The sequence below is a fragment of the Sylvia atricapilla genome, chromosome 8 (assembly GCF_009819655.1).
Source record: "Sylvia atricapilla isolate bSylAtr1 chromosome 8, bSylAtr1.pri, whole genome shotgun sequence".
Classification (NCBI taxonomy): domain Eukaryota; kingdom Metazoa; phylum Chordata; class Aves; order Passeriformes; family Sylviidae; genus Sylvia; species Sylvia atricapilla.
In genome coordinates this window covers 31159551-31183183 of record NC_089147.1, presented here as the reverse complement: position 1 = coordinate 31183183, position 23633 = coordinate 31159551, and the positions used below count along the sequence as shown (strand labels likewise).

The window sequence follows — 23633 nt, the reverse complement described above, 5'->3', positions numbered from 1 at the left end:
CTGATTCTGAGAAAGCAGAGCATATCATTGTGTTTAGAATATGGGGCTTGAAGGTTACTTTTATTTCACAAAATAAATATCAGTCCAGGAGCAGTCCCTGGTGTCAGCCATTAGTACAAAAAACAGAAATGCCCTTTGGAGGCAACTGCATTTTTTAAACCCACTGACTCCTCTAGGCTGTAAAACACTACATTATATTAACAGAAATCAGTTCAAGTTTATTTGTCTGCTTTTGTAACTCCTGTGCTACAGAAAACTCACTTGGTCCCTGAGGAGTGGCACGGATACAAACGGGATGCTTATCTGCACTTTGCCTGACATCACTGACACACTGCAGAGTGTGCCAGAAGAGAATGTGTATTTTGAAGTGGTTTAGTGAGTAGAGGTCTCTGGTGAGCATCAGCTTCTCTCTCTGAAAACTTAAGAGATTTAGATTGAGCTCAGAGTTGCTTTTTGTTTTGGTGGTTTGTTTTTTTTTTTTAATTTCTGGGAATGCAAAGGCAGGTTAACCCAGTTATATTTGCACAGTTCCCTGTTTTTGATTAAAGCATGCTTGGATCAACTGGATTTGTGAGCCTCAGTATTGGTGAAAAATTACTAGCTGGTCTGGAATGGGGAAATAGGGGAGCCACTTCATAAAGAACACTAACAACATTTTTTTTTTCTATTGTGAACTGTCATTTGAAGAATAATAAGAAAATACAGGAGAACAGTGCTCTTTAATTGGACTGGAAAGGAACAATTGTTTTTGTGGGGCATCCTAACTTTGTTTAACACAGCCACTGGTTACCTCAGCTTGTTTTTACATTTCAGTTGCTTTGGGAGTAAGACCTTCAACTAATCACTTGTTTTGGGAAGCCTGTACTTCATAGTTTTATTTGTCTTAACTGGAGCCACAAGGCCAACTCCAGCAAATGCCTCTGTTAGGTCTGTCACACTGGGCAGACACAGCTCCTAAAAGCTCCATTGCATCAGTGGCTTCTGGAACTCTACTTTGGAATGAAGAAATCTTGTGTTATAGGTTTTTAGATATTATAGGTATTTTTAGAAAGGGACACTGAGCTATTCTGTTCCATATTCTGAAATTACCATAAAATGTCCCACCAGGAAGATATTATTTTGAGTACTGTCTGAAACTACTTGTAAGTAAGAAGTTTCTTTTTGCCTGTTCAGCCTTCTTCAGTCACTGAGGAAGAGGTAAAAGGTTTTATTATAACTCAGGAAGAGGCAGTGGTGTGCTGCCCTTGGAGCTGCCTGTTCACCTGCTCTGCTGCCTTGGTTCTACACATCTGTGCTCATACCTGCTGCAGCTACCACAGCATTCACCACTTGCCTAAGCTGAGGGCTTGCTTTTGCTAGTACAATATTGCTTTAAACATATTTAAACATATAAATACACTTTTTAAAAAATGTAAATCACTACGGCTGTGGAAGGCCAGGCTAACCTTCCTAAGGGAAAAATGAGCAGTACCTGCCTGTAAAGACATGAACCTGTCCCCAGCCTCATGGAAAACAGCAGAGACTGAGAGTGTTTGCTGGGTTTCCTAGGAGCTGGGCCTCACTGGAGTGTATTCACCCTTCCACTGGAGCATCACTTTCTCTACTGGTAGGAAATGGAATGTTTTGAGTGCACCCCTTCTAATCTTTGGCAGCTGCTGCTTAGGTTTATATAAAAATAACTATCTGTAACGAAGGGTGTCTGAAAACTCTGTGTAAACAGTATTGACCTTGCTGGGAAGAAGAGGTGGTTCATGACTCTCTGGAGAGGGATGGATGGGTGGATGCTTCTCCATGGAACATCAGTGCCTCTGTTTGCTTTTTGTGCCTGATCCACTTCGGCCGTGGGCTTTCACAGAACCACGTGGTGGAAGACCTGACAAATGAGAGCATGGACAGCCTCAGGACCCTGGGAAGGAATTATAGCTAAGTATCAAATACATCTCCTCTAGCCTAAAACTGTGTTTTTTACTCTAACACATGGCTATCAGCTGCATTATTTATAACCAAAATGGGCAAAGCCTGTGCTTGCCGAGTTGCTGCATTGCAGGGAGCAACTGCATTCCTTGATATTTCACTAAGTATTCATGTCTACAAAGCTTTTCTGCCAATTGAAATTGGTTTTGTCAATACAGCAGTCATAAAACTGATCTTGCATTTTTTGAGGGAGGGAGGTATTTCTTTTAATTTTGGTGGGAACCATTCCTTGCTCATTTAAAACCAAGTTACTTCAGTTTTAGTGAAGTAACTTTGTTACTTCAAGTAACAAAGTTACTTCACTTTGTTAACCTCAAGTTACTATTTCTGTTTTAGCTGACAACAACTGCTTTGAAAACTTGGACTCTGAGAGGCACTGGGGCTGATGACATTAAACTTCCTTAATTGATTTAAATATTTGGTGATCATAAAAGCAAAACAAAACAAAAAACACAACAAAATGCACCCAAACTATACTCAGCAGTAGAGTAGGACATAACATCTGTATAATGGCAAATTACAGACATGGATGGAACTTTGGGAAACTTCACCCATGGAAATTACCTGTAGGAATGTACCCCTATAGGAAATGCATCCCTGTCCCAATAGCCTCCTTTGTTTGATCTTACTAAACCCTGTGACTGATGAGCATACCTGAACTTGTGGATCCTCTCCTTGTCCAGGATTGATCACTATAATCAATAACAGTGGAACCGCAGTGGCGCTGGGGATGGGGCTGGAAAAACAGTTCAAGTTATTTCTGTCTGCATGAAAAAAATCAGCAAGATTATAACACACCTACAGACTACCTAAATCACGTGTGTTTGGTAATGAGTTAGATGTTGTGAAGGTGTAAGTAAAGTTTTAAAGAAAGGTCAAATCAACTTTAGATGTAGAAAATACACTGTTTCCAACACTTAATTAGAATGATCACTGGGCCACTTCCAGGCAGTGTTTCCATTTCAGTAAATTGTGCTGTTCCAAAGCAGATTTTATGACTGCTGAGTCCAGGATGTTGAAATCAGACAGAGAAACCAATCAAGCTGCTATTTAAGCTTTCAAAGCTTAGATAAAAATATGTTGTTAGGTACAAGAAGATATCAGTAGAGTAGCAGTTTCAATAAATTAAACTGAGAGTATTTGATACTGAAACAGACTGGACATTGATGGATGTTAATTCTCAAAGCACCCTTTTCAGTAACTAAGGATAATCTGGGATAATTAGCCATGCTTTACCGAGGATGTGCTGGTTGTGTTAGGCCTGGAGAAGGGATCAGGTAAGAACAGCTGCTCCTGGAGCTGCTGGTGAGTGTCGTCTTGTGTTGTGACACTGTGAGCACGGCTCGAGTTCCCCCGAGGAGGTTTCTGCAAGGAGAAATAACAGTTATGGCCTTTTCTTAGTGCAGCTGTACATTGAAAATAACTAACCCAGGAATTAAAGCAAATTTTCCAAGTGAATAATTTTATACCTAGTCATGAGGAGGGAAACATTCAATTTGCATTAGTCAGAACTAAGCAGGCAAGCGTGGGTGATGCTGTTACTCAAAACTGATACAACATTTTTCGTGCATCTGTTTGACCTTCCGTCACAAAACAACAAATAAATTGGAAACTCTTGGGCTGGGTAATTTGACCAGCAGTGATAACAACTTCAGATTATTCAGTAATTAAAGGAGATTCTTGTGCCTGTTACCGTTTGCCTGTGGGGTTCTGTGGTGCTCCCACGCTCGGCCATGGTGGTGGTGGCAATGGGTGGCAGGGGGTGGTTTCTGTTCAGCAGCAGTGGGGAGGGTGAGGTCAGCTGCTCCTGTGCAGTCAGGCTGGAATGTACCAGTAAGAACAGAAAAAACACACAGTTAATATGTTTGGCAGGTGGAAAGGTGTAATGTTGTCAGCTTTTTTGGCCTTCTGGAGTTGACTGTTCTGTAATACCTTGGAAAAGCTTCAACCCATCATCTGCAATTTAAAAAGTCTTTCCTAGTGCTCTCTACTTACATTGAAAAATACATTTTAATGAAGCAGAAATGTCAGTATTTCTTAGAGTGACTGAAGCCTAAGGAAAGGGAACAGAAACAAAAAATACTGGAAGGAGAAACACCAGTTAGGAAGGGACAAGGAGTAAGTCAACAGTATGTGACAAGAAAGCAACAGACTGGATGAGTTTATAGAAAAACTGCAAAACTAAAAGTAAATTGCATCAATTTAGAACACGTGGAATAGACAGGTCTGTTAGATCCTCCATTGTTTCCTCATACCCTATAAATTACTCCATTCAGTCAGATCATTGTGCAAAATAAAAGTAAGATACTCTAGATGGGACTGAGGGCTCACTAAGAGCCCTTTTGGTCAGTCAGATAACCCATCTGAACATCTTTGGATGTTCATGGACAACATAGTCCAGCCTGGGCTAGAGTATCAATATGCAGTATGACCTCCAAAACGGCAGACTTTTAAATTTATCTTGAAAATGGGCTACAGAACCTATTTTCTGCAGACAACAAGAAAAGACAAGTCATGTCAAGGAAGAGATGGTGATGTTGACTTTGCCTACAGAGGACAGACTGAGGTCTATTTGCTCTTGTGCAAAACCACCTGAATATGGAGATGCACATGATTCACTGAATCGCAGCACACTGAACATCAGCTTTAACAACTCATCTCTCTCAGGGGAGTAGTGCTTGAAGGGGCAGTTCCTCTCCTCACTCCAATCCCTCCCCAGGGATGCTTCCCGTGCTCCCTGGCCCCAGTTCCCTGCAGGGAGAGGCTGTTTTGGGGCCGTACAGGCGCCTGCAGGCGTCGTCCCCGGAGCGTGGGGTCCCGATGGGATGCAGGGTCCGTGGTGGTGGCAGGTTCCGCCTCCTGGTGCAGCGGGACAGGGACGAGGTGCTGAGCTCCAGGGGACGACTTGGCCACGTCCGGGCAGACAGGAGGGAACTGGAGCCAGGCCGTTTGTCATCCAGCATCCTAGCAACAACAACAAAAGAAGTTACAAGATCAAAAGAGAGACGGTCAGCATGACAGCTACTGTTGCCAAAGTGCTCACCTACAGGTGACTTTAATCATAAAATAGTGGGCAGAAATTATGTGTGTTGATTTTTAACATAACTAGAGTTTTCACAGAGGACAAATAAACAACCAACCAAGCAGGAAAACAACTAAGAATTGCTTTCTCTGGTGGAAGAATTTATCTTACAAGGTTTTGGGTTGAATCCCTCTTACTGTGAGAGTGCTCTACTTTATTTACTACAGGTGATCTGTAGTTCTTACAGTGTTTTCTCCACTGCAGGCAGGTTCCTTTGGTGTAACTGGATCCCATGGATCACCATCAAGCCATTCAGGTTACGCTGAGAACCACTACTTGACCCTTGAGAGATACTTACCTGAAATTAAAAAATAATAAGTAAGTAAATTACTGTTTGGCAGACACACACACACATATTTACAGATATACTTTTTATATCACTTTGGAGAAAAGTCATCGATTTCTTCCATGACATCCAGATATATTCTCAGTTATATTATTTCCCCAGCAAGGGAATCTTAGCATTTAATTATTTTTTTTTTTTAATGATAGTGCTTAGAAAATGTCCCAATACTTAATATTTTCCAACTGAGCAGCTCATTTGCTGATCTTCCAACAATGACTATAATCAGAAGCTTTACAAAAATAATTTTCAGCACATATTGACATTTTATGTCAAGAACAGATCTGCAAAGTCCTTTTCTGAAATACAGACTGATCTGGGGAAAAAAACCATCATATTCCACCCACCATAAGAAGAGCAAATAGAAAATAGCAGAGCTTTAATCGCATACATACTTGAGGTGTTTTTCTCCTCTTTTTGCTTTTGCGGCCAGATCTGGGTTTTGGGCACTACACACACAGTAAGGGGACACAAGAGACAGGCAGGGGAAGAAATAAAGGAGAAAGAAATAAGAAGGAAAGGGCTGAATTAAAATGGAATAAACAGGTAACACTTTGGTGCTCACCACTCTACATCATCTAAAGCAGATTTTACAGTTAAATTCAGTGTCTGAGAAAAAAAAAAAACAAAACTGGTTCAGAACTACAAAGATTTCTCCCTTCTTGCTGGATGAATTTACTATTAATGTGAGAATGGGATCCCACACACACACTCCTCAATCTCACCATTTAATTGTGGAAAGAATGATATCCTGAATCAACAGCCACCACATGGTTATCGTACACAGACATAAAATACTGTTTCAAGGAGAAAAGTAAGAAGTAAAACTTCCAACTGAGTAATAACAGAACTGAAGTGTCAGAAAGGACAGCCAGCATTCACACCAAGTCCAAACTACTTATTTACCTCAATGCAAGCAGTCTGTTTGCTAAGGTAACACTGACTGATCCCCACACAAAACAGGCTAAAAATCCTTACCAGATTTGATGTCACTGAGGGCATCTTTGTGTGTGGCACCCGAGGTAACAGTGCTGGCAGAGGATCCAACTGCAAAGGGCTCCTGGCATCTGCTCGGAGCGTTTCTACTGTTATGATATTTTTCTCATCATCTGTGCAAAGCAAACAGAGAATTCCTGTCAATATTGGTGTTGCTAGTCATGGACAGCGTTATGAATCAAAAAATTTTTAGAGAAAGTCCCCTTGGATGATAAGCTCTGCTAAGTTTTTTTGAAGACATGTTTCACACTGTTAGCAAAATAACCATTTTATTCCCACTGAAGAGATCATGCCCAAATACATGGGTCTCTCGTGGCATCTTTGCAAAATTAGCTGAAATTCCCTTTTGAGCCCTCACCTTAATTACGACCCTTACCAGAAGCTGACCCTTCCCAGTGCCTGCAGATCAATTCTTCCATGCAGACCAGGACTTCACTCCACACATCATCAAACACAAAGGTGAGCACGGAATCCTTCATGCAGGAATAGGGGGAGACAGGAGGAAACCCCAATTTCCGTCTGCCAGAGCACAGTCCCATTTTCCTCTCGTGCAACTCCTCCTCCCTGTAAAAATGTAAGTATTACCTGCACCAGAAACACATTGTGTCCTTATATTTCCTTTTAGCTTTCCCACTGACCTCGATGAGAAATGACTGACCCACCCTGGTCTCTCTATACAGAATGATTATAAATCACACTCCATGAACAATAATTTACCCATGAGATCAAATTCACATCAAAAAAATATCAGTATTAATCATGATACAGTGATATTACAGTGGTATTTCTTCATCACATTGTTAAGCCCCATATCTAATAATAGGACAGAATCCTGAAGACAAGAGACTGATATTATTTGCTGCAGTAATATTTTTCTCTAGCCTGGTAAAACCAAGAAAGATAACAATTTTAATTTAATGGTCCATGCAGATAAGTGAATTTAATTATTAAAACAAATTAAGCAGTCAGGAACTGACAGCACTCTCCAGAGTCCTTACCCAGGCCATATGTTCATACTGTAGGGCTGTATAATGTAAAGGGGTAAAAAGATAAAAATAGGGGCAATTGTTTCTTGACAAGCATAAAATCCACTCTAGTTCTTAAAACTTCCACTGAAAAAAATCCAGAAAGGTACAATTCCAGCCAAAATACCAGTACAAAACAGAAGCAGCACACTGCTGTTGCATAACTAACAGCAGTGAATTTGACATAGTATAAAAAGTAAATGCTGTTTAAACACGTATTATTAAATACACAGGCTCTTAGTTATGATGGAATGAATTATTCAAACCAAGCACAAAAATGGACAGCATGAAAAATTATCAAAAAATTCCTAAACATAATTCAGTGAAAGAAATTGTCCTAGGAAATAGGTTGGGAAAATTCCCAGTGCCTGGGCAACCTCAGGCATTTGAAAGCTCTCTAGGGAAAAGATAAATAAATTCATCAAGTATGCAGGAACCCCAGGACACTATTTTAATATTGAATACCTACACATCTCTGTGGTCAAATGCCAAGTATTCCTCCACTATGCCTTCAGAGATAATGATTTCCTCTTCCCCTTCATCACTCTCTGAGGAACACAGGGTTGAAGGCTTGGAAGGGTTGGCCTTTTTATGAGCAGGAGCAACATAAAGGGGCATCTTCTTGCCCAAAACACTAAACCTGAACAGGTGACAGTTTTCAGAAAGCAGAAGCAAAGATAAGTTGTTATTCCACCTGAAATAACTGAGAGACAGCATGGTCATTAAGGGCAAGCAGTAGCGAGACCAAAAAATTATTCATTACAGTAACAGCTTTTGGTTTGGATACCTTTTAATTCTTGCTAAGGAACCTGAAACTTCAGGGAAAAATACCCAAAGCTGATTAGAAAGCATTCTAAAGCTTTAAATAATAAAAGTAGCACTAACAGTGTTTTGTATTTTTTAAGGCCTAGGAAAACTTAACACACGGTTAATAATAAAACCAGCTACAGTACACACATACTTTTAAGAAATCAGCAGCAGCAAAGATATTTCTATTTACTGACCAGTTCACTGTAGTCAGCAAAAGCACAGCTACGTGTTCTTGCTATTCTAAGTGTACTAAATTCAGTTTAAAAGGGAAAAAAACCCCAAACTAGTGTGCTGTGTTCAAAACTCAGCCTAACAGGAAGGCTGCACACTCTAAGAAGCAGAGAACAAACCTGCTTTCCCACCTCAGCACAATCCAGGCTCACTGCTGGTACTTACTCATCAGGATCCTTTTCCTGTGGTGAGCTTACATCTGAGGGAGCCAAACTGCCCGAGGGGGAGCTCGAGTACCATCCATACCCCTCATCTGTGGGGATCACCACCTGCTTCCCCACCACCCTGCCACGGCAAAAGCAGAGGATAAATACAGAGAAAACCTGGGCAGTACCATCATTGAAGGGTGCAAGAACAGCAGCAAATCCTAAAAGTTCTCCTGGAAGCTGTGCAGTTTTCCTGTTTTCTAAGAGAATTCTGCTATGTAAAGGCCAAGTCAGGCACAGAAACAAACTTCTGTCAAGGAACCACATGTGAGGTAAGAGAATGTTTATTAGTGACAGGCAGGCACATCACCAGAGTGATCTTTTTATCCCTATCAACCACATAATTGCATAAACCCATCCTGCCACCTGTTTTGAAAGCAACTGTGTGCATCCCTAGCCTTGCTGAGAAGGTACCAGCCCATTAATAAAATACCTGAGGTGAGGAAAGCTGGAGGACCACTGGTGGCATTCTTCCCACAGTCCCTCAACATGAACGTTTTCTTTCTGCTCATACAGCAGCTCATCAATTTGTCTGAACATCTGCTGAACTTGTTGTGTGGCAGCTTTGTCAAACTCCTAGAGAGGAAAGGAAATAACCTCATAAACAGTATTTGCAGGGGTATTTTAATTGGTCTTTTAAAATATAATTGAAAAACACAACCATTTGTTTAAAATTTAGCAGGATTGCATGAAAAGATTTTAATTTTAAATAATTTTCTCCCAGAGATGATGCAGCCTGCTCTTAAGAAGGACGGCAGCCACATAAAAAGCTTACATTGACACAGCAGAAAAAACTAATAAAACATTTTGAAATATCCATATTATTACATTAAGCTACAAGACCTAAAGAAATCAGAACAGGAAGGATAAAATTCACTGATAATTTAATGCAATGGAGGATTTGTTGCTTCCAGTGTCCACAAGCAACAGCAACACAAAAAGCAGTGCAGACTGGTGGGAAACACTGAACCTGAGGGATGGTCAGGTCCTTTGTTACACGCAGATAGAAAATGGGGTCAGTTCTGAGGTCATCTGAATCTAAACAGCTCCATCTCACCTCCCAGAAGGGAACAGCACACTTGACTTTGGTGGAAGGAGAATAAATCAAATATTTCTAACCGGAAATAATGTTTTAGGAGCTTACTATATTTTGAGAAACACGCAAGGATACAGAGGTTTGATAAACTCACGCCAAGTATCTGAAAGCCATTCAGCCATGGCTGGGGTTCCACAGTAACAGCATTTATAGATGCACTCATGCACTAAAGGATTTGCATTTCCAAAATTCTTAGTGGAAATGCAGAACATTAACAGAATAGTATGTGCCTAACGTGTTTTGAACTGAGAGACAGAAAGCAGTAAAAAAGATGTTCTTTCTATAATCACTACCATGATTTTTTGACAGATCCCATCACTTTTGTTCTGACATGTCTTTGCAGTGGCATTTCAAGTGTCGTGCTGTGCCATTTTTGGCTTGGATGATTATGTTCTACTCACGTCATAGCCCCAAGAGAAGACTGAGCTGTCTTCTGTGGAGGTGTCAGCACAACCCTGACTAGCAGTCCGTGGATCCCCATGATCATCCGATTCCTTACGGATCCCCGACTCCCTGAAACACCCACAATAAACAAGAACAAATCAAGTGTGTCAGTAAACGAAGCCTAGCTGTATCAGAACAGCTGGACCAGATGTGCCAGGACAAGTACCTGGAGGTCTGGCCGAGGTTTTCAGCCGTGGGTGTGGCTGAGCACACCTGAGCCTGTGGCTCTGGCAGTGGGTGATGCTTCAAGGCATGTTTTGGGAGCCCTTGCCTAAAAACAAACAAACAAACAAAAAGACAAAGAGAAGTGGAGCTTCTGGCATTACTTACAAAAATAAACATTTACGGAGCTCCCAATAAATTTTATAGGTTTTTCTTTCCTGCTTCTCAAGCACTGTGCACACATTTGTTACTATTACAAAGCTAATTCTTGTCGCCAGAACTCTAGGTTTAAGGTGTCAAAACTAACTCTGGGATAAATATCGAGTTAAAAGTCTTGGCTTAAAAATCAGTCAAACTTAAATTTAAGATGTTGTGAATTGGGCTACGGCTCCCTAAAAGCAGAGACAAAGCCATTATCCCTGTAGATTAATTAAAACAGAATTAAATTAAACAGACCAAGAGTAAACGAGCCGAGTAAGCCAGAACTGACCCAACTTTTGGGTCAGGGGGAAAAACGAGTTACAGGGGTTTAATCGCGTTCTGTCACACCGGCGTTGGCCGGGATGGGTGCTCGGGAACCCCGGGAACCATCTCCGGTCAGGATCGCGGGGTGACCGGGCCGTCACGGGGCCCTGCTCGGTGCTGGGGGGAGCGCGGGCAGCAGGCCCGGGAGCGGGGCCGGGGAGGGCCGCGACCGGGACCGCGATGGGCCGGGCACCGCGCCGGGGCCCCGGGGAGCGGCGGCCACTCACGCCTGCACCGGTTTCCGCGCGTATCGCGATATCATCCTCAGCGCCGCCGCCCCGCCGCCGCCGCCATCGCGCCGCTCCTCCCGCGGGGGCGGAGCGCGGCCCCGGCGCGATGGCGGCGCTGCGGCGGCCGGCGCTGCCCGAGGACGCGGTGCGCTACCGCCTGTTCGCGGCCGCGGCGGAGGGCCCGGGCAGCGAGGCGCTGCTGCGGCGCTGCGCGGAGCTGGCCCTGGTGCGCTTCGCCCCGCTCCTGGCCTCCTACGTGTGGCACCGGCAGCCGTTCCGCCTGCGCTACGAGCCGCGCCGCGGTGAGCCGGGAGCGGGCCGGGAGGCACGGCGGGGAGGGACGCGTGAGGGGCACCCGGAGGCCGGGAGCCGGGGCCGCGTACGGGGCAGCCGGCGGGACCGTGTGAAGGAGGCCCAGGGCGTGAGGGGCACCCGGCGGGACGGTGTGAGGGAAGCCCAGGGCGTGTGAGGGGGGACCCGGCCTCACAGACTCGGTGTCACGGCTGGGTCAGGCTGGAAGGGCCCCCGGGGAGGCACCTGAGGCCACTCCCTGCTGCACAGGCTCATCCCAGAGCACACGGCACAAGATTTTGTCCGCAGGCTCTGGATTATCCCCGGTGAGGGAGACTCCGAGCCCCGTGCGGACGATCCGTGTCTGGGCACGGCGCTGCTGAGCCTCCTCTCCCTCTCCCTCTCTCCCTCTCCCTCTCTCCCTCTCCCTCTCCCTCTCTCCCTCTCCCTCTCCCTCTCCCTCTCCCTCTCTCTGCCCCTCCCAGGCCAGACCCCGGCGCACATCGGCGGCACCACCGTGTTCGGGGATAACGTGGAGGATGAGTGGTTCATCGTGTACCTGCTCCGGGAGATCACCAGGGAGTTCCCGGGGCTGGCAGCCAGGTAAGGCGGCTCCTGCTGAGCTGTTTTTTTGGGAGGGGTGCCAAGGGGCAGTGTCTGTGCTCTGAAGGTCCTGTCTTAATATTCCCCATCCTTGGAGGTGTTTTCCCATCCCACACTCGTTTGGTGGCCAGGGCCAGCTTGGATGGAGCTTGGAGCAGCCTGGGCTAGGGGAAGGTGTGCCTGCCTCTGGCAGGGTGGTTGGAACCAGATGATCTTTAGGGTCCCTTCTAACCTAAGCCTTGCTGTGGTTCCATGAATATTTAAAAAACCCCAGCAGACATGGATTTAGAAGTGTGTTGTTGTGCTCTGCAAGGCTTTTCCTGCTAAGAAACCATTTTCTCCTTGGTCAGCATTGATGACAACGATGGAGAGTTTCTCTTGATAGAAGCAGCTGATTATCTCCCCAAGTGGCTGAATCCTGAGAACAGTGAAAACAGGGTGAGTCAAACTTCTGTACAGTTGGCAAGGAGGCCACAGTAGCCTTTTATGGAGCAGCTGGAGTTTTTCCTTGCACCTCTGGCCAAGTGGTCTGACTGCCTCTGAAAATCCAGAGTGCTGTCTGTCCCTTACTGTTGCTCCCTTCAGGAGCACTCCTGTATCCACCTGAACATCCTAGCTCTGCTGGAACCACTTGGATTTTTTCTCTTTACTGTATTCTGGAGTGTTTAGGCAAGAGGATTTGCTGCCCTCGGCAGTAGAGTAGGGAATGATTAGGGCTGGAGTGCTGCTGTCTCTATAAGGACACAGGCTTTGTCTGGTACAGGTGAAATAATGAGCAGACACCTTCACCTGGATATGGATGGTTGCTGGTAGTCACGTCACTGGCAATGGATTAAAATGGAAATAGTTAACTTGGTCATTAGCAAAAAGCTGTTTAATTGTTTTTTCCCCTATTCCAAGATCCTTAAAAGAGATGGAACACAACACAATAATTGATGCCAAGTGTGTACCTGGCCTATCAGGCTGCTATTTTCCTTTAGTTTGAGGGAACACAGTGAGGGAGTTCAGGGCTTTTCTTAGGATCAGGAACCAGCAGAGGTCACCTGTAGCACCTGAAATAATGCTTTTTAATCCCTGGGATGTTCTTACACAGTCAGGTTATGCTGATTCTCCTGAAGCACTTCTCTAGTTGAAGAGAAACTTGGTATTCTTATTATGAAGGAAATGAGATATTTGACAAAATTTGTTGCAGTTAAAATAGGGGTTTTCACTGGTTGGATTGTGGTCTCTGGCATCTCAAACAACTTTTTAGAACACCCTGTGATGCTTCTGTATTGGCTCTCTATTTGTACTTTATATTCTCTGTGTTTAAACAAATGCATTTGTACCTGAAACGAAATTTTCCCTCGCTCTGTGTGACTGTTCTTACTTACCCTGTCTGATGAGAGCATTCCTGCCTGCCAGGTGTTCTTTTACAAAGGAGAGCTGCACATCATCCCGCTGTCGGAGACTTGGGAGCAGGACTGGGACCTCTGTGCTCCCTGTCCCACCATCCCAGAGGCGCTGGCACTGTTATCCACCCGCTCCGAGGAGTTCCTGGCTGCAGAGCCCATCAGGGCTGCGGTGGAGAAACGCATCAATGGGTGTGTGGGGCTTTATTTGGGTCCTCTGACACAGTGGGCTTTGGTCCTGTGCTCTCTGGGGTTTAAACATTTCCCCAACAGATGGGATAAAGTTGGTTCCTTTCCAGAAACCAGTGGCTGGAAGTTTTTCTGTGGCCCTCTTGGAAAGAGGGGGATCAGTATCCTGTAGGCTGTGATCTGGGGGGTCTGAAAGTGGTTCACTGCTGTAATTCCACACCTGACAATGCCCAGAGTTACTCCTCCTTCACATCCTTCTTATACTGAAAAATCAGAAAGTTTGTGATCTTTCAAGAGTCCTGTGCAGGGGGAAAAAGAGGATTTGACCTCAAATGTAGAACCAGCAGAATTGTCAGAGCTTCAGCTTGTCACAGCTGTGTTCAGCCCCATATTTTATTGTTTGCAAGGATTTGACAGCAGAACTTTTACAGAGTATGCAAAGAATAATGCATAGCTGGGTGTGTTGGTTAGATTCAGAGGGACTTACCTTACCTGTGTAGGGGATTCAATTTTATTGGCTACATACATCTATATAAATGTATTCTAGAAGCAGACATTCTAGGCATTCAATTGGCCAGGTTTTAACTCCAGAATCGTCTTCTGGCCCACGATGCAGGTAAATGTTCAAGTGAAAATGGGCCTCCTGGTAGAGAAGGAGTGGTCTAACCTGCAGTATCTTCCTGCACTCTGTTGCTGCTCAGATACCCCGAGAAGATCCAGGCCTCGCTGCACCGAGCCCGCTGCTCCCTCCCGGCCGGAATCGTGGCCGTGCTGAGGCAGCGCCCGTCCCTGGTGGCCGCGGCAGTCCGCGCCTTCTACCTGCGGGACCCGGGGGATTTACGGGCCTGCCGCCGCCCTTTCAGAGCCTTCCCTGCCGAGCAGCGTGTGATGGCCCTGGTAAGTGCCCTCTGAGGCCTCTGATGGCCCTGGGAAGTGCTCCTCTAAAGCCTGGGATGGTGGTGGTTAATGCTCCTCTAAAGCCTGGGATGGTGGTGGTGGTTAATGCTCCTCTAAAGCCTGGAATGGTGGTGGTGGTTAATGTTCCTCTAAAACCTGGAATGGTGGTGGTGGTTAATGCTCCTCTAAAGCCTGGGATGATGGTGGTTAATGCTCCTCTAAAGCCTGGAATGGTGGTGGTTAATGTTCCTCTAAAACCTGGAATGGTGGTGGTGGTTAATGCTCCTCTAAAGCCTGGGATGGTGGTGGTTAATGCTCCTCTAAAGCCTGGGATAGTGGTGGTTAATGTTCCTCTAAAGCCTGGGATGACCGGGGTAAGTGCTCCTTTAAACCTTGTAACTTAACTCCCTTCTGTAGCTGACAAGAGTTCTGTGGCCGGTGGTATAAACATACAGATTTAACTTAAAACAGCCAGTGTTCTGTTGGGTTTCTGGTTTTATTCCCCCTTCTTGCTGTAGGGATGAATTTCCAGGTCAGTACATTAATAGCTTCTCTGGATCCATGTGCCTGGACTTTCAAGGAGCTGATCATGAGAGAATTGTTTCTGAAAGGAGAGGCTGTGATAATAGTTCCTCTGCTGGAATGCCTGCTGAGTAAATTGATCTCCATGTGTGATCAGAGCAGTTTGACAGCACAGCCAGCCAACGTGAGGAGCTGCTCCTAACCAGTGGTTCACTCCAAGGTTTTCACCCTCTCAGCTATGTTCTCACAGCTCTGTGAAAGCTCTGATGAAGTGTTTTATGAGCACTGTCCCAGCACTACTGTATCTGATGTGTTTTGTTACAGAGTTGTACCACTAAAAGAAGCTTTAGAGTCAAATTTTGGACTTGTAAACTGTGTACAAAATCTCAGCTTCTAATCAAATTTAGTTTTATTTGAAAATAACCCTTGTTGGTGCAAATACAGAATATTGAGGATTTTTCCTAATGTGTTTAGATTGATGAAAGTTTATATTTGCTTGGGGATTTCAATTTGGAGCAAACCTTGTAAAGCCTGGAAAGCGATGTATCAGAAAAATCTAAGATCTGTTTTGAATGCAGTCTCAGGTATTGCCTGTACTATGGGTGCCTTCAGACACACTCAGTGAGCCTGATGGGAGCTGGCTGCCTGTCCCTAGCACAGTCTCCCTGCAGGGAGTGGTTTTACTCTGCTCTGCCTGTTCCAGGTGACTTTCACTCGGTGTTTATACGCACAGCTGGTGCAGCAGCAGTTTGTTCCAGACAGACGCAGTGGATACACCCTGCCCGCCCCTTCCCATCCCCAATACAGAGCCTACGAGCTGGGCATGAAACTGGTAATGACTTGGCATGCATTTTGGACTTGCTTTATGTATGTCCAGGAAATGAGTCTTTGTCTGGAAGTTGTCTGCTTGCCCTGAAAAACGTGGGCAGAGTCCATCATACCCTGAGAACCTCTTCTTGTTCATCTTTTATATACAGGCTCATGGCTTTGAAATTCTGTGCTCCAAGAGCACTAAAGCAGCTCCTGATGCCAAGAGAAATGTGTTAACCGGCCCTCTGTGGGAGAGATTCCTCAGGAGCCTGAAGGAAAAGGATTATTTCAAGGTGAAACAGTGTGTCTGTACCTTTTAAACTTGCCAGGGAAAATACATTCTAGCTCTTGAACTTGTGTCAGGAGTTGCAGCAGGGCAAGAACTTGAGTCCTTGTCTCTGTGCAAAATGAATTCATGTCTTTCAAGGGGACATGTGCAGTTTGTTCTCCTTTGAGGTAATTTAGTTTGGAAATGAAAAAGGAAAAAGCAAGATTTGGGGATTGATTCATTCACCTAAAGAAAGGGGAGAAATGCACTTGAATGAAGAAACCCACCCTATGACTGTATGAGGTGTAACTGATTTCACTGCTTTACATTTCATTTCCATGCCTCTAGAATTAAATATTCTTCAAGATCCACACATAACACCGTAGACCTCTTTGGGCCCATGCAAGTGTAGTTTTTATGTGTGTGTTTTTTGTGAGTTCTGGAGGGTTTGGGTGAGGTTTTGTGGGGTTTTTTATAAAGATGCCTTTGGCTACTTATTTGAAGTTAATAAATGGGACATCAACTGACCACTTGTTTGAAGGTTATAAGATTGGACAACTCTATTGAAATTCTTAGATTAATATCCTCTAATATACCTCAGATATAGTAATGCCCCTTGGCTGTATTCAGTTCCAAGTGTACGTGGCCAAGTTTTACTTGTTTTGGTTCTCTCAGCATTTCTGTGTGACCAACAGTCATCCTTAGGAAGCCTGACTGAAGAGGAAGGGGAGGGAGAATTGTTTGGAATCATGCCTGTCACTTGCATTCAATAGGGAGAAATGGAAGGATCTGCAAAGTACCTGGAACTGTTGCATATGGCAGAAGATCACTTCCAGCAATCTGTGGCTGTGCCAGAAAGGTCAGAGCTACTTGAAATTCATGAGTATCATATATGCTGCCTACAAATCCTTTAACTTACCTTTAAAATCCTTGTTACAAAAACCCTGAAGCATTTTCTGCATCGTACATTTAACATGGGTGCTGTGGCCAGGACATACAAGTACTGAGTCCTCCACAATACTCCACTAGGAGAGGTTCTTGCCTGAGTAACTCTTGATCTCAGTTCTGTGAAATGCTGAGCTCTCCCAAGTGGGTTAGGAGGTGACTGAAAAGCATTGTTTGCTTGGTTGACTGTAGAAAGTGCATTAAAGTTTCATTTAAAAGCTGTCCCAGTGAAGAGTAAGTCCAGAGTAATCTGTCTCCTTTACTCAAGGAGCTGGCTGTAGATTTCTCTGAAATATCAAATCCCAAAAATCAATCACTCCAAAAATGTCTGAGCCTTTGCCAGCTCATAATACCTTGACTGTTAGTTTCTTCAGTTTCCAGTCTGTGCTGTTTGGGATCTGGCAATCTTAATATTTACCAAGGCAAGAGAAATGTAAAGGAAAAGAGCCACGACAAATGGGCTTTGGAGCCATCAGCTGGGAAGTGCAGGGACTGACTGTGTCCTGTTTTGGCCAATACTCTGTGTAGTACTCTGGTACTTCCCCCAGATTCATTTCCCTTTTGGATGTGTTTGCACAGAAGGAAAAATGAAGAATTGGAGTGAAAACCTGAATGCAGAGCATGTGATCCCATTAAATCCATTTCAATAAATTGATTTTTTTTCTTCTAGCTCTGTTGAAGTGAGCCCAGGTGATGAAATCCTGACAATACTACAGACAACATCCATTGATTTGAAGGAATTTGAGAGAGAAGCAGCTTGTCTTCCTCCAGAGGATGGTGAGCTGGATGGGGGGAATTATTCCTATTACAAAGGATTATTTGTGGGGGGAGAGGGGGAATGTTGACAGCTGTGAAGGGAGAGCCAGTCCAACTTCCCTTTAGACTAAATATTGGACTGGCCCTCTCAGTTTAGAGTAAGCCTTTCTTCTTCCCCTTAGCGGCCAAAGGATTCTCAGTGGCTGGAATGGGATCTCTCAGTTTGAGGTCAGCAAAGGAGAGTTTTAAAGCAGTGAAATGAAATCTCTCTTCTTCTCAGCCTCTCTCTGCCTTATGCCATGTGTGACCCAGGATCAGCACAAAAACTGCAAAACTGAGCTGCAGAATGGTTACAGTCCTGTCAGTCAGATGGTTTGGGCCCTGTGGGCCAGCAGGCTTGTGCAGAATGACAGATCTGTCCTGTGTTCTTTCAGATGACAGCTGGCTGCATATTACACCAGAGGCTCTGGATCAGATGCTGAAGGAGACAAGAAACGAGTCCCTTCCTTCCACAGATGAGCAAGAGCAAAACTATGACTTAGAAACAATTGCTGAGAGCATGAAGGCTTTTGTGTCCAAAGTCTCCACGCACGAAGGAGCAGAAATGCCATGGTAGTAGCACTTGGAGTTTGGGGGCTGGTGTAGAATGTTGCACTCTGCTGCAGCCCTGTGGGTGATTCTGTGATGCACAATCAGAGTTTGAAGGTGCTCTGCTGAGCAGGGGCCTGGAGGAAACCCACAGCAGTGAATTTGCACTTCCTTTAAATCAGCTTAGTACCATTCTGACTCTGGTGCAGGTTCAAGTGCTGCAAGCTGAGCTGCTCTCTGTCCCTCAGTCTGATTTTGTGGTCTTCAAAATTTTTGTCTTTGATGCCAAGAATTCTTCCACTCACTGTTTCAGGTCTAATCCACACAGGCTTCAAACTTCTGAGGACTAAGTTCCAGTGTCCCAGCTACAACCCGGGCTAGAGAGAAATCAATATGGCTTGTGCCTGTGTCAGGCTTATGCAAGCATAAAAGCTTTATTTATTTCAAAATATTTTTGTATTTCAGGTCAGGTGATGAATCCCATGTTACCTTTGACGTGGACTCTTTTACAAAAGCACTGGACAGAATTTTAGGTGAGATGGCTTCTTTATTTGAAACAAATCCCTGCACTGATTTCTTTGCTGTGGTACTGACACAAAATAATGCCCAGGGGCAGACTCGGAGGAGCTGGATTCTGATGACCTGGATGAAGAGGAGGAGTTTGATTTCTCAGATGGGGATGATGAAGACCTGGATGCTGGGAATCAAAGGCGGGAGCAGGAGGAGTCTCCTGGGGAGCTCGTGGGCAGTCTCAAGGCGTACATGAATGAGATGGATCGTGAGCTGGCACAGACCAACGTTGGGAAAAGTTTCACCACCCAAAAGAGAGGGGTGAGTATGGCTGGAGCTCACATTTGTGGCAGTAGTTTCTATCCAGGAAATGTGCTGAAAGTGGCCATTCTGAGGAATGTGATCAGAACCTTCCCATGGGCAAGCAAAGTGTGCTGTACCTGCACCGTAATACGCTTTTTTCAAACTAAAGCTTACCTAAGCTTTGAATTGGCACATCTTTTCCAAGACTTAGTTTCATTTCCCTGTTTTTAGTGGTAGGGCAAGCAGCTGCAGCCTGACTTGGGAGCTCTGGAGTAGTTTGCTCCCATAAGAAGCTGAACCAGGAGTCAGCAACACTGAGCAACACTTTGTCATTCTCTTGGAACTTAATCTGGGAAATAGAGGTGATTTTTAGCTGGCATAAGCACTTGGGGGCTGAATTCCTGTTTGTCAGGACTCTGGAATGTACTGGACTTTGGTGGCTGCAGAATTATTGTTTCTTTTCTCTTGTGGCTTGCCTTTTTAATTTTACTCTTAAATCTGCTCATGCAATTTGATAAACCTTTCTCTCTGTACTCGCTGCAGGCAAGTTCTGTTGAAGCAGCCACATTGGAGAGTGCTGGCCCTGATTCTGGAGCTGAGGATGCTGAGCTGGCACCCGTGGATGTGGACCTGAACCTGGTGGCAAACCTGCTGCAGTCCTACAGTGCCCAGGCTGGCCTGGCAGGACCCACCTCGAACATTTTACAGAGCATGGGGGTGAATTTACCTGAGAACACAGATCTCACTGGCTCCAGCAGCCAAGCAACACAGGGAGAGACTTTGGGCAGGACATGGCTGGTGGGGAAATGAAGCACAGATAGAAAAGCAGGATGTGGAAGAGGCCAAAGGTTTTAATTTCGAGCATTCACTTCATTCTGTGTCATTTACAAGATGTCTGGGCAGGCAGGAGGTGTGGGGGTAAAATGCTCAGAGTAAATACTCAGAGCATTGCTAACCCTGTTCCAGCAGGGCAGAGAGAGGGGAGCTCAGGATCCCGGGCACCTGAGCACATGGGGATAGGTCCCTATTTTAGTGAGTGAGGTAGTTGTTAATAAGGTCCCAGGTCAGTGGCTGCTCTCACAAGCACAGGCTGAACCCACGGCAGAAGCAGCAGCTCTGGGCTGGGTTATGGCAGTGGCAGCGAACTCCCTTCCCCAGGCAGCAGCTCCGACCGTCCTCCTCCAAAGCCCAGAGACAGACAGAGAGAGCTGAGAGACCATTCTGCACAGTCAGGTGTCTGATGCCAAAACTGGCATTCCTCCTTAGAAAGTGTCAGCTTCCTCTTCCAAGGACAGTCCAAAAGTCTCACTTTCAGGCCAATTTGTGAAGATTCCCAAGAGCCCAGGGCAATTTGGATTTCCCATTTCAGCTTGTTGTGTAATGAGGGCAATCCACTGACTGCAGGGAGCATCGGTGGCAGGATGGATTGCAAAAACTTTTCCTCTGAACACCCAGCCCAGCGTTGGCAGTGGGGAGGAACAGGCACTGAGGGGACCCTGAGAGTAAGTGCCAGGCACAGGGGGCAGCTGAGGAAGGACAGCCCTGTGCCATGGGAAGAGGTGAAGCTGGGACTGCCCAGCGTGGAGAAGGTCCTTTCTCCAGCCCCTGTCACAGGGGAGCTCAGGCCTTGCTGCACACATACAGCCGCTCATTTGAGCAGCTCTGACTCACGAATTTATGGTCATTCAGATACACACACTCGGAATCACCAAGGACAGGAACCCTGCAAGGAGGAGCAGAGGCAGCGCTGGGTGCCAGGGGAACACCTTGTGCCCCTGTCCCCCCATGCCCTGCCCGGCTCCCCAGCACTCACTGGGAGCTGAAGTTGCTGCCGTCCCCCCAGTGCAGCCCGAGCCAGAAATCGCCGTTCCCGCGGAGGCGGAAGAGCAAATCCTGCCCAGGAGAGAGGAGTGGGAGCTGCCCCGGCCCCTCGGGGGGACACGTGCCCGGGGCTCCTTCCCTGCAAGGCCCCGGGACAGGGCTGCACCCCCAGCCCTGCCAGCCCCCAGCCCGGCCCAGGAGCACCCCCAGGCTCCCCTCAGCCACCCCACAGCGCCCGCAGCCCCTCACTCACCGTGGCCTCCTCATCCTTGACAATGGCCAGGGAGGCCCCGAGCTCGGAGCACCGTTCCTCACCCTCATCCCAGGTGCCAAAATCCCTGGACAGGTAGTAGCAGATCCCGTTGTAGCCAACCCAGCCAGAGGGACAGCCCAGAACACACTGGGGAGTGGCAGGTGTCACTGGAAGCTGTGGTGCTGGAGGGGGAAGAGGAGAAGCTCTGAGGATTCCCCTGTGCAGGGAGCAGGGAGCCCGCTCTGCCCCGAGGGGCTGGGCCCAGGCTGCTGCCCCTCCCTTACCTGACTGCACAGCCAAGGCCACCACCAAAGCCAGCACCAGGGACACGAGCACAGTCAGCACCAAGGTGACCACGGCATGGGCCCTGAACCACCTGCCTGCAGCAGGAAAGAGCTGCTGGCTGCCAGAACCAGGGCCGGCCCTCCAATCTGCTCCCCCAGTGCCCAGGGAGCACAGGAGGGAGCCCTCAGCCAGTGTGGCCCTCACTCAGCTGGCAGCCAGGGAGCCAAGAGCCTGGGACACAGGCAGGGACACAGGGCTGGGACAGCTAGGGACACGGGACTGGGGACAGGCTGCAGCAGGAGAACTGCACAGCCTTGGGGACAGCTGGGGCTGTTGGTTCCAGCCACTGATGGGGCCGAGCCGAGCACGAGGTCTCTTGCAGACATCGGGAAACAGCCACACACCTGCGAGCCCTGACCTTGGAGAGTGACACTGTCCCCTCTCCAGAGGCCACAGGCATGGCTCTCCACTCACCCAGGAATCCTCTGTGTCCATTGCCGGTGGCTGATGTGCCCTGGGGATGCAGGGCCTCCCTCACACTCCCATCACTGGTGCACAATCCGCGCTCCACATCCTCCCTCACTGGACACTCACGAGTTTTATCGCCCTGCGCATGACAAGTGGCTTCTTGCACCCCAGGCAAGTGTGTAAGACCGGCTGCTGGTCGCTCCAGGAGATGCAGAAGACCCTTCACAACTACATGAATGCAGCGGAATTCACTCTTCTCCAGCTCACAGCCAGAATACGTTTTCTGGGAAGAAACAGCACTTTGTTCCCGATCCATCAGGAGTGCTGAAAAAGCCTTTCGGAGATCGGCCTCGGCAACAGCTTCACCCCCGCGCTGATGGCACACTGAAAGGGACGCGGGGAGAGGTCACTGCTGGTCCCGGCCCTGCGGGACACCGAGGCTCGGCAAGGCGCTGCCAGCTAAGTCCCGCCCTGTCCCCGCTCCGCCAACGCTGCGGCAGCACCTGCGGAGACAAGCGCAGTCCCCGGGAGCTCTCCGGTGCCCGCAGCCCCGGCCCCTGGGGCTCTGCAGCCGCTGCAGCCCAGCTCCGTGCCGGGACAGGCGCTGACGACGCCTGCGAGCTGCCGGCTGCGGCGGGGACAGGACAGCTGCGGCTCGGAGTCCGCCTGCCGAGGGGGAAGAAGCAGCAGCCCCGGGCCGCTCACCATTGTCCCCCGCATTGCCACGGGCCGGCGCCTCGGAGCCCGGGGACACCGAGCGCGGGCACAGCCGCTTTGGCTCCCTGCCTGCCAACTCCGAGCGGCTCCTGGCACAGAAGGCAGAGCCGAGAAGCCTCGGCCCCGCAGCGGGCGGGATGCGGCGCTTTGTGCCTGCACTCGGCGCCCGCAGCGCTTTGGGCTCGGAGGCACGTTCAGCTTCCTCCCGTGCCAGCCCCGAGCCGGGCACGGACACCTCCCGCCCGAGCAGCGGCGCCGAGCCCGGGGCCGCACGGCCGGCAAGTGTCCCGGGCACGGAGCAGCCACCTCTGTCCCAGCGACAGCCACCGGGATGAGCCACCGCTGCTGCGGCCGCGCCTCGTCCCCAGGGCTCCGGCCAAGGAGGAGCCCGCGGGCAGCCGCTCCCTCCGCCATCTCAGCGCAGGGGGGACACGGGGGAACCCGGCACAAGGAACTCGCCAGAACCGCCCCCTGCCCCTCCCCGCGGCCCCTCCGCCCGCAGCGAGCCCCGAGCTGGGGCACAGCCGGCCGCGGGTCCCATCTGTGCTGGAGCCGCCTCCGAGCTCCGGGGCCGCCGCCGCTCCCGTCCGGACCTGAGTGACCCGAAAGTGCCGCTGGAGCGGGAACTTATGTGGGGGCGGATTTTAGCCGTTTTGAGCAATCAGGGGCGGGAAAGCCGCGAGGTGCGGGGCTTGCCCCGAGGCCCTCGGCAGTCTATGAGTCGTTCCCTCACCGGCGACTTTTAGTCGCCATATTCTCCTGATTGTGTGCGCGAGTTTTGCCGGACAGGAGCCATCGAACCTCTCCTCTACCCTACCCGAGGGGCATTTGTAGTTCTGGCGGATCAAATTAATCCCAACTGTCGGCGATATCCAGCACCTGCTATTTCTCC

At 47.7% G+C, this 23633-nt stretch overlaps 4 protein-coding genes across 5 annotated transcripts in view; 1 reads left to right on the top strand and 3 right to left on the bottom strand.

Annotated features, from left to right (window-relative positions):
- Nucleotides 1-465: 465 nt before the first annotated feature.
- FAM149B1 (family with sequence similarity 149 member B1) lies at nucleotides 466-11207 on the bottom strand. 2 transcript variants are annotated; one of them, XM_066324310.1, is made up of 15 exons: nucleotides 11122-11207; nucleotides 10374-10478; nucleotides 10165-10276; nucleotides 9101-9243; nucleotides 8627-8746; nucleotides 7890-8060; nucleotides 6772-6959; nucleotides 6378-6508; nucleotides 5795-5848; nucleotides 5242-5354; nucleotides 4756-4938; nucleotides 3668-3794; nucleotides 3211-3339; nucleotides 2629-2710; nucleotides 466-1873 (listed from the first exon to the last, which is right to left on the bottom strand). In XM_066324310.1, exons 1-15 carry the CDS (start codon nucleotides 11154-11156, stop codon nucleotides 1800-1802), a joined length of 1767 nt encoding a protein of 588 aa, XP_066180407.1. In that variant the 5' UTR covers nucleotides 11157-11207; the 3' UTR covers nucleotides 466-1799. The 2 variants fall into 2 exon arrangements, with proteins under 2 accessions (XP_066180407.1, XP_066180406.1); XM_066324309.1 differs by lacking the exons at nucleotides 466-1873; nucleotides 2629-2710; nucleotides 5795-5848; nucleotides 11122-11207 and having other exon boundaries at nucleotides 3317-3794; nucleotides 10374-10651.
- ECD (ecdysoneless cell cycle regulator) lies at nucleotides 11196-20025 on the top strand. Its single transcript, XM_066324303.1, has 13 exons — nucleotides 11196-11426; nucleotides 11901-12018; nucleotides 12369-12456; nucleotides 13423-13601; nucleotides 14300-14495; nucleotides 15721-15849; nucleotides 15995-16120; nucleotides 16869-16954; nucleotides 17711-17817; nucleotides 18231-18408; nucleotides 18850-18917; nucleotides 18995-19215; nucleotides 19741-20025. Exons 1-13 carry the CDS (start codon nucleotides 11231-11233, stop codon nucleotides 20005-20007), a joined length of 1959 nt encoding a protein of 652 aa, XP_066180400.1. The 5' UTR covers nucleotides 11196-11230; the 3' UTR covers nucleotides 20008-20025.
- Nucleotides 20026-20238: 213 nt separating this feature from the next.
- Nucleotides 20239-23633, bottom strand: part of LOC136364383 (C-type lectin domain family 2 member B-like) — a 28066-nt gene continuing 24671 nt past the window's right edge. The window contains exon 7 of the mRNA XM_066324292.1: nucleotides 20239-20473. The gene's annotated coding sequence lies outside the window, so the exon portion shown is untranslated. The remainder of the gene's footprint in view (nucleotides 20474-23633) is intronic.
- On the bottom strand, nucleotides 20469-23344 carry LOC136364382 (uncharacterized). Its single transcript, XM_066324291.1, has 6 exons — nucleotides 22528-23344; nucleotides 22031-22408; nucleotides 21556-21651; nucleotides 21272-21453; nucleotides 21011-21090; nucleotides 20469-20920 (listed from the first exon to the last, which is right to left on the bottom strand). The coding sequence occupies exons 1-6, from the start codon at nucleotides 23153-23155 to the stop codon at nucleotides 20818-20820; spliced, it is 1467 nt and encodes a 488-aa protein (XP_066180388.1). The 5' UTR covers nucleotides 23156-23344; the 3' UTR covers nucleotides 20469-20817.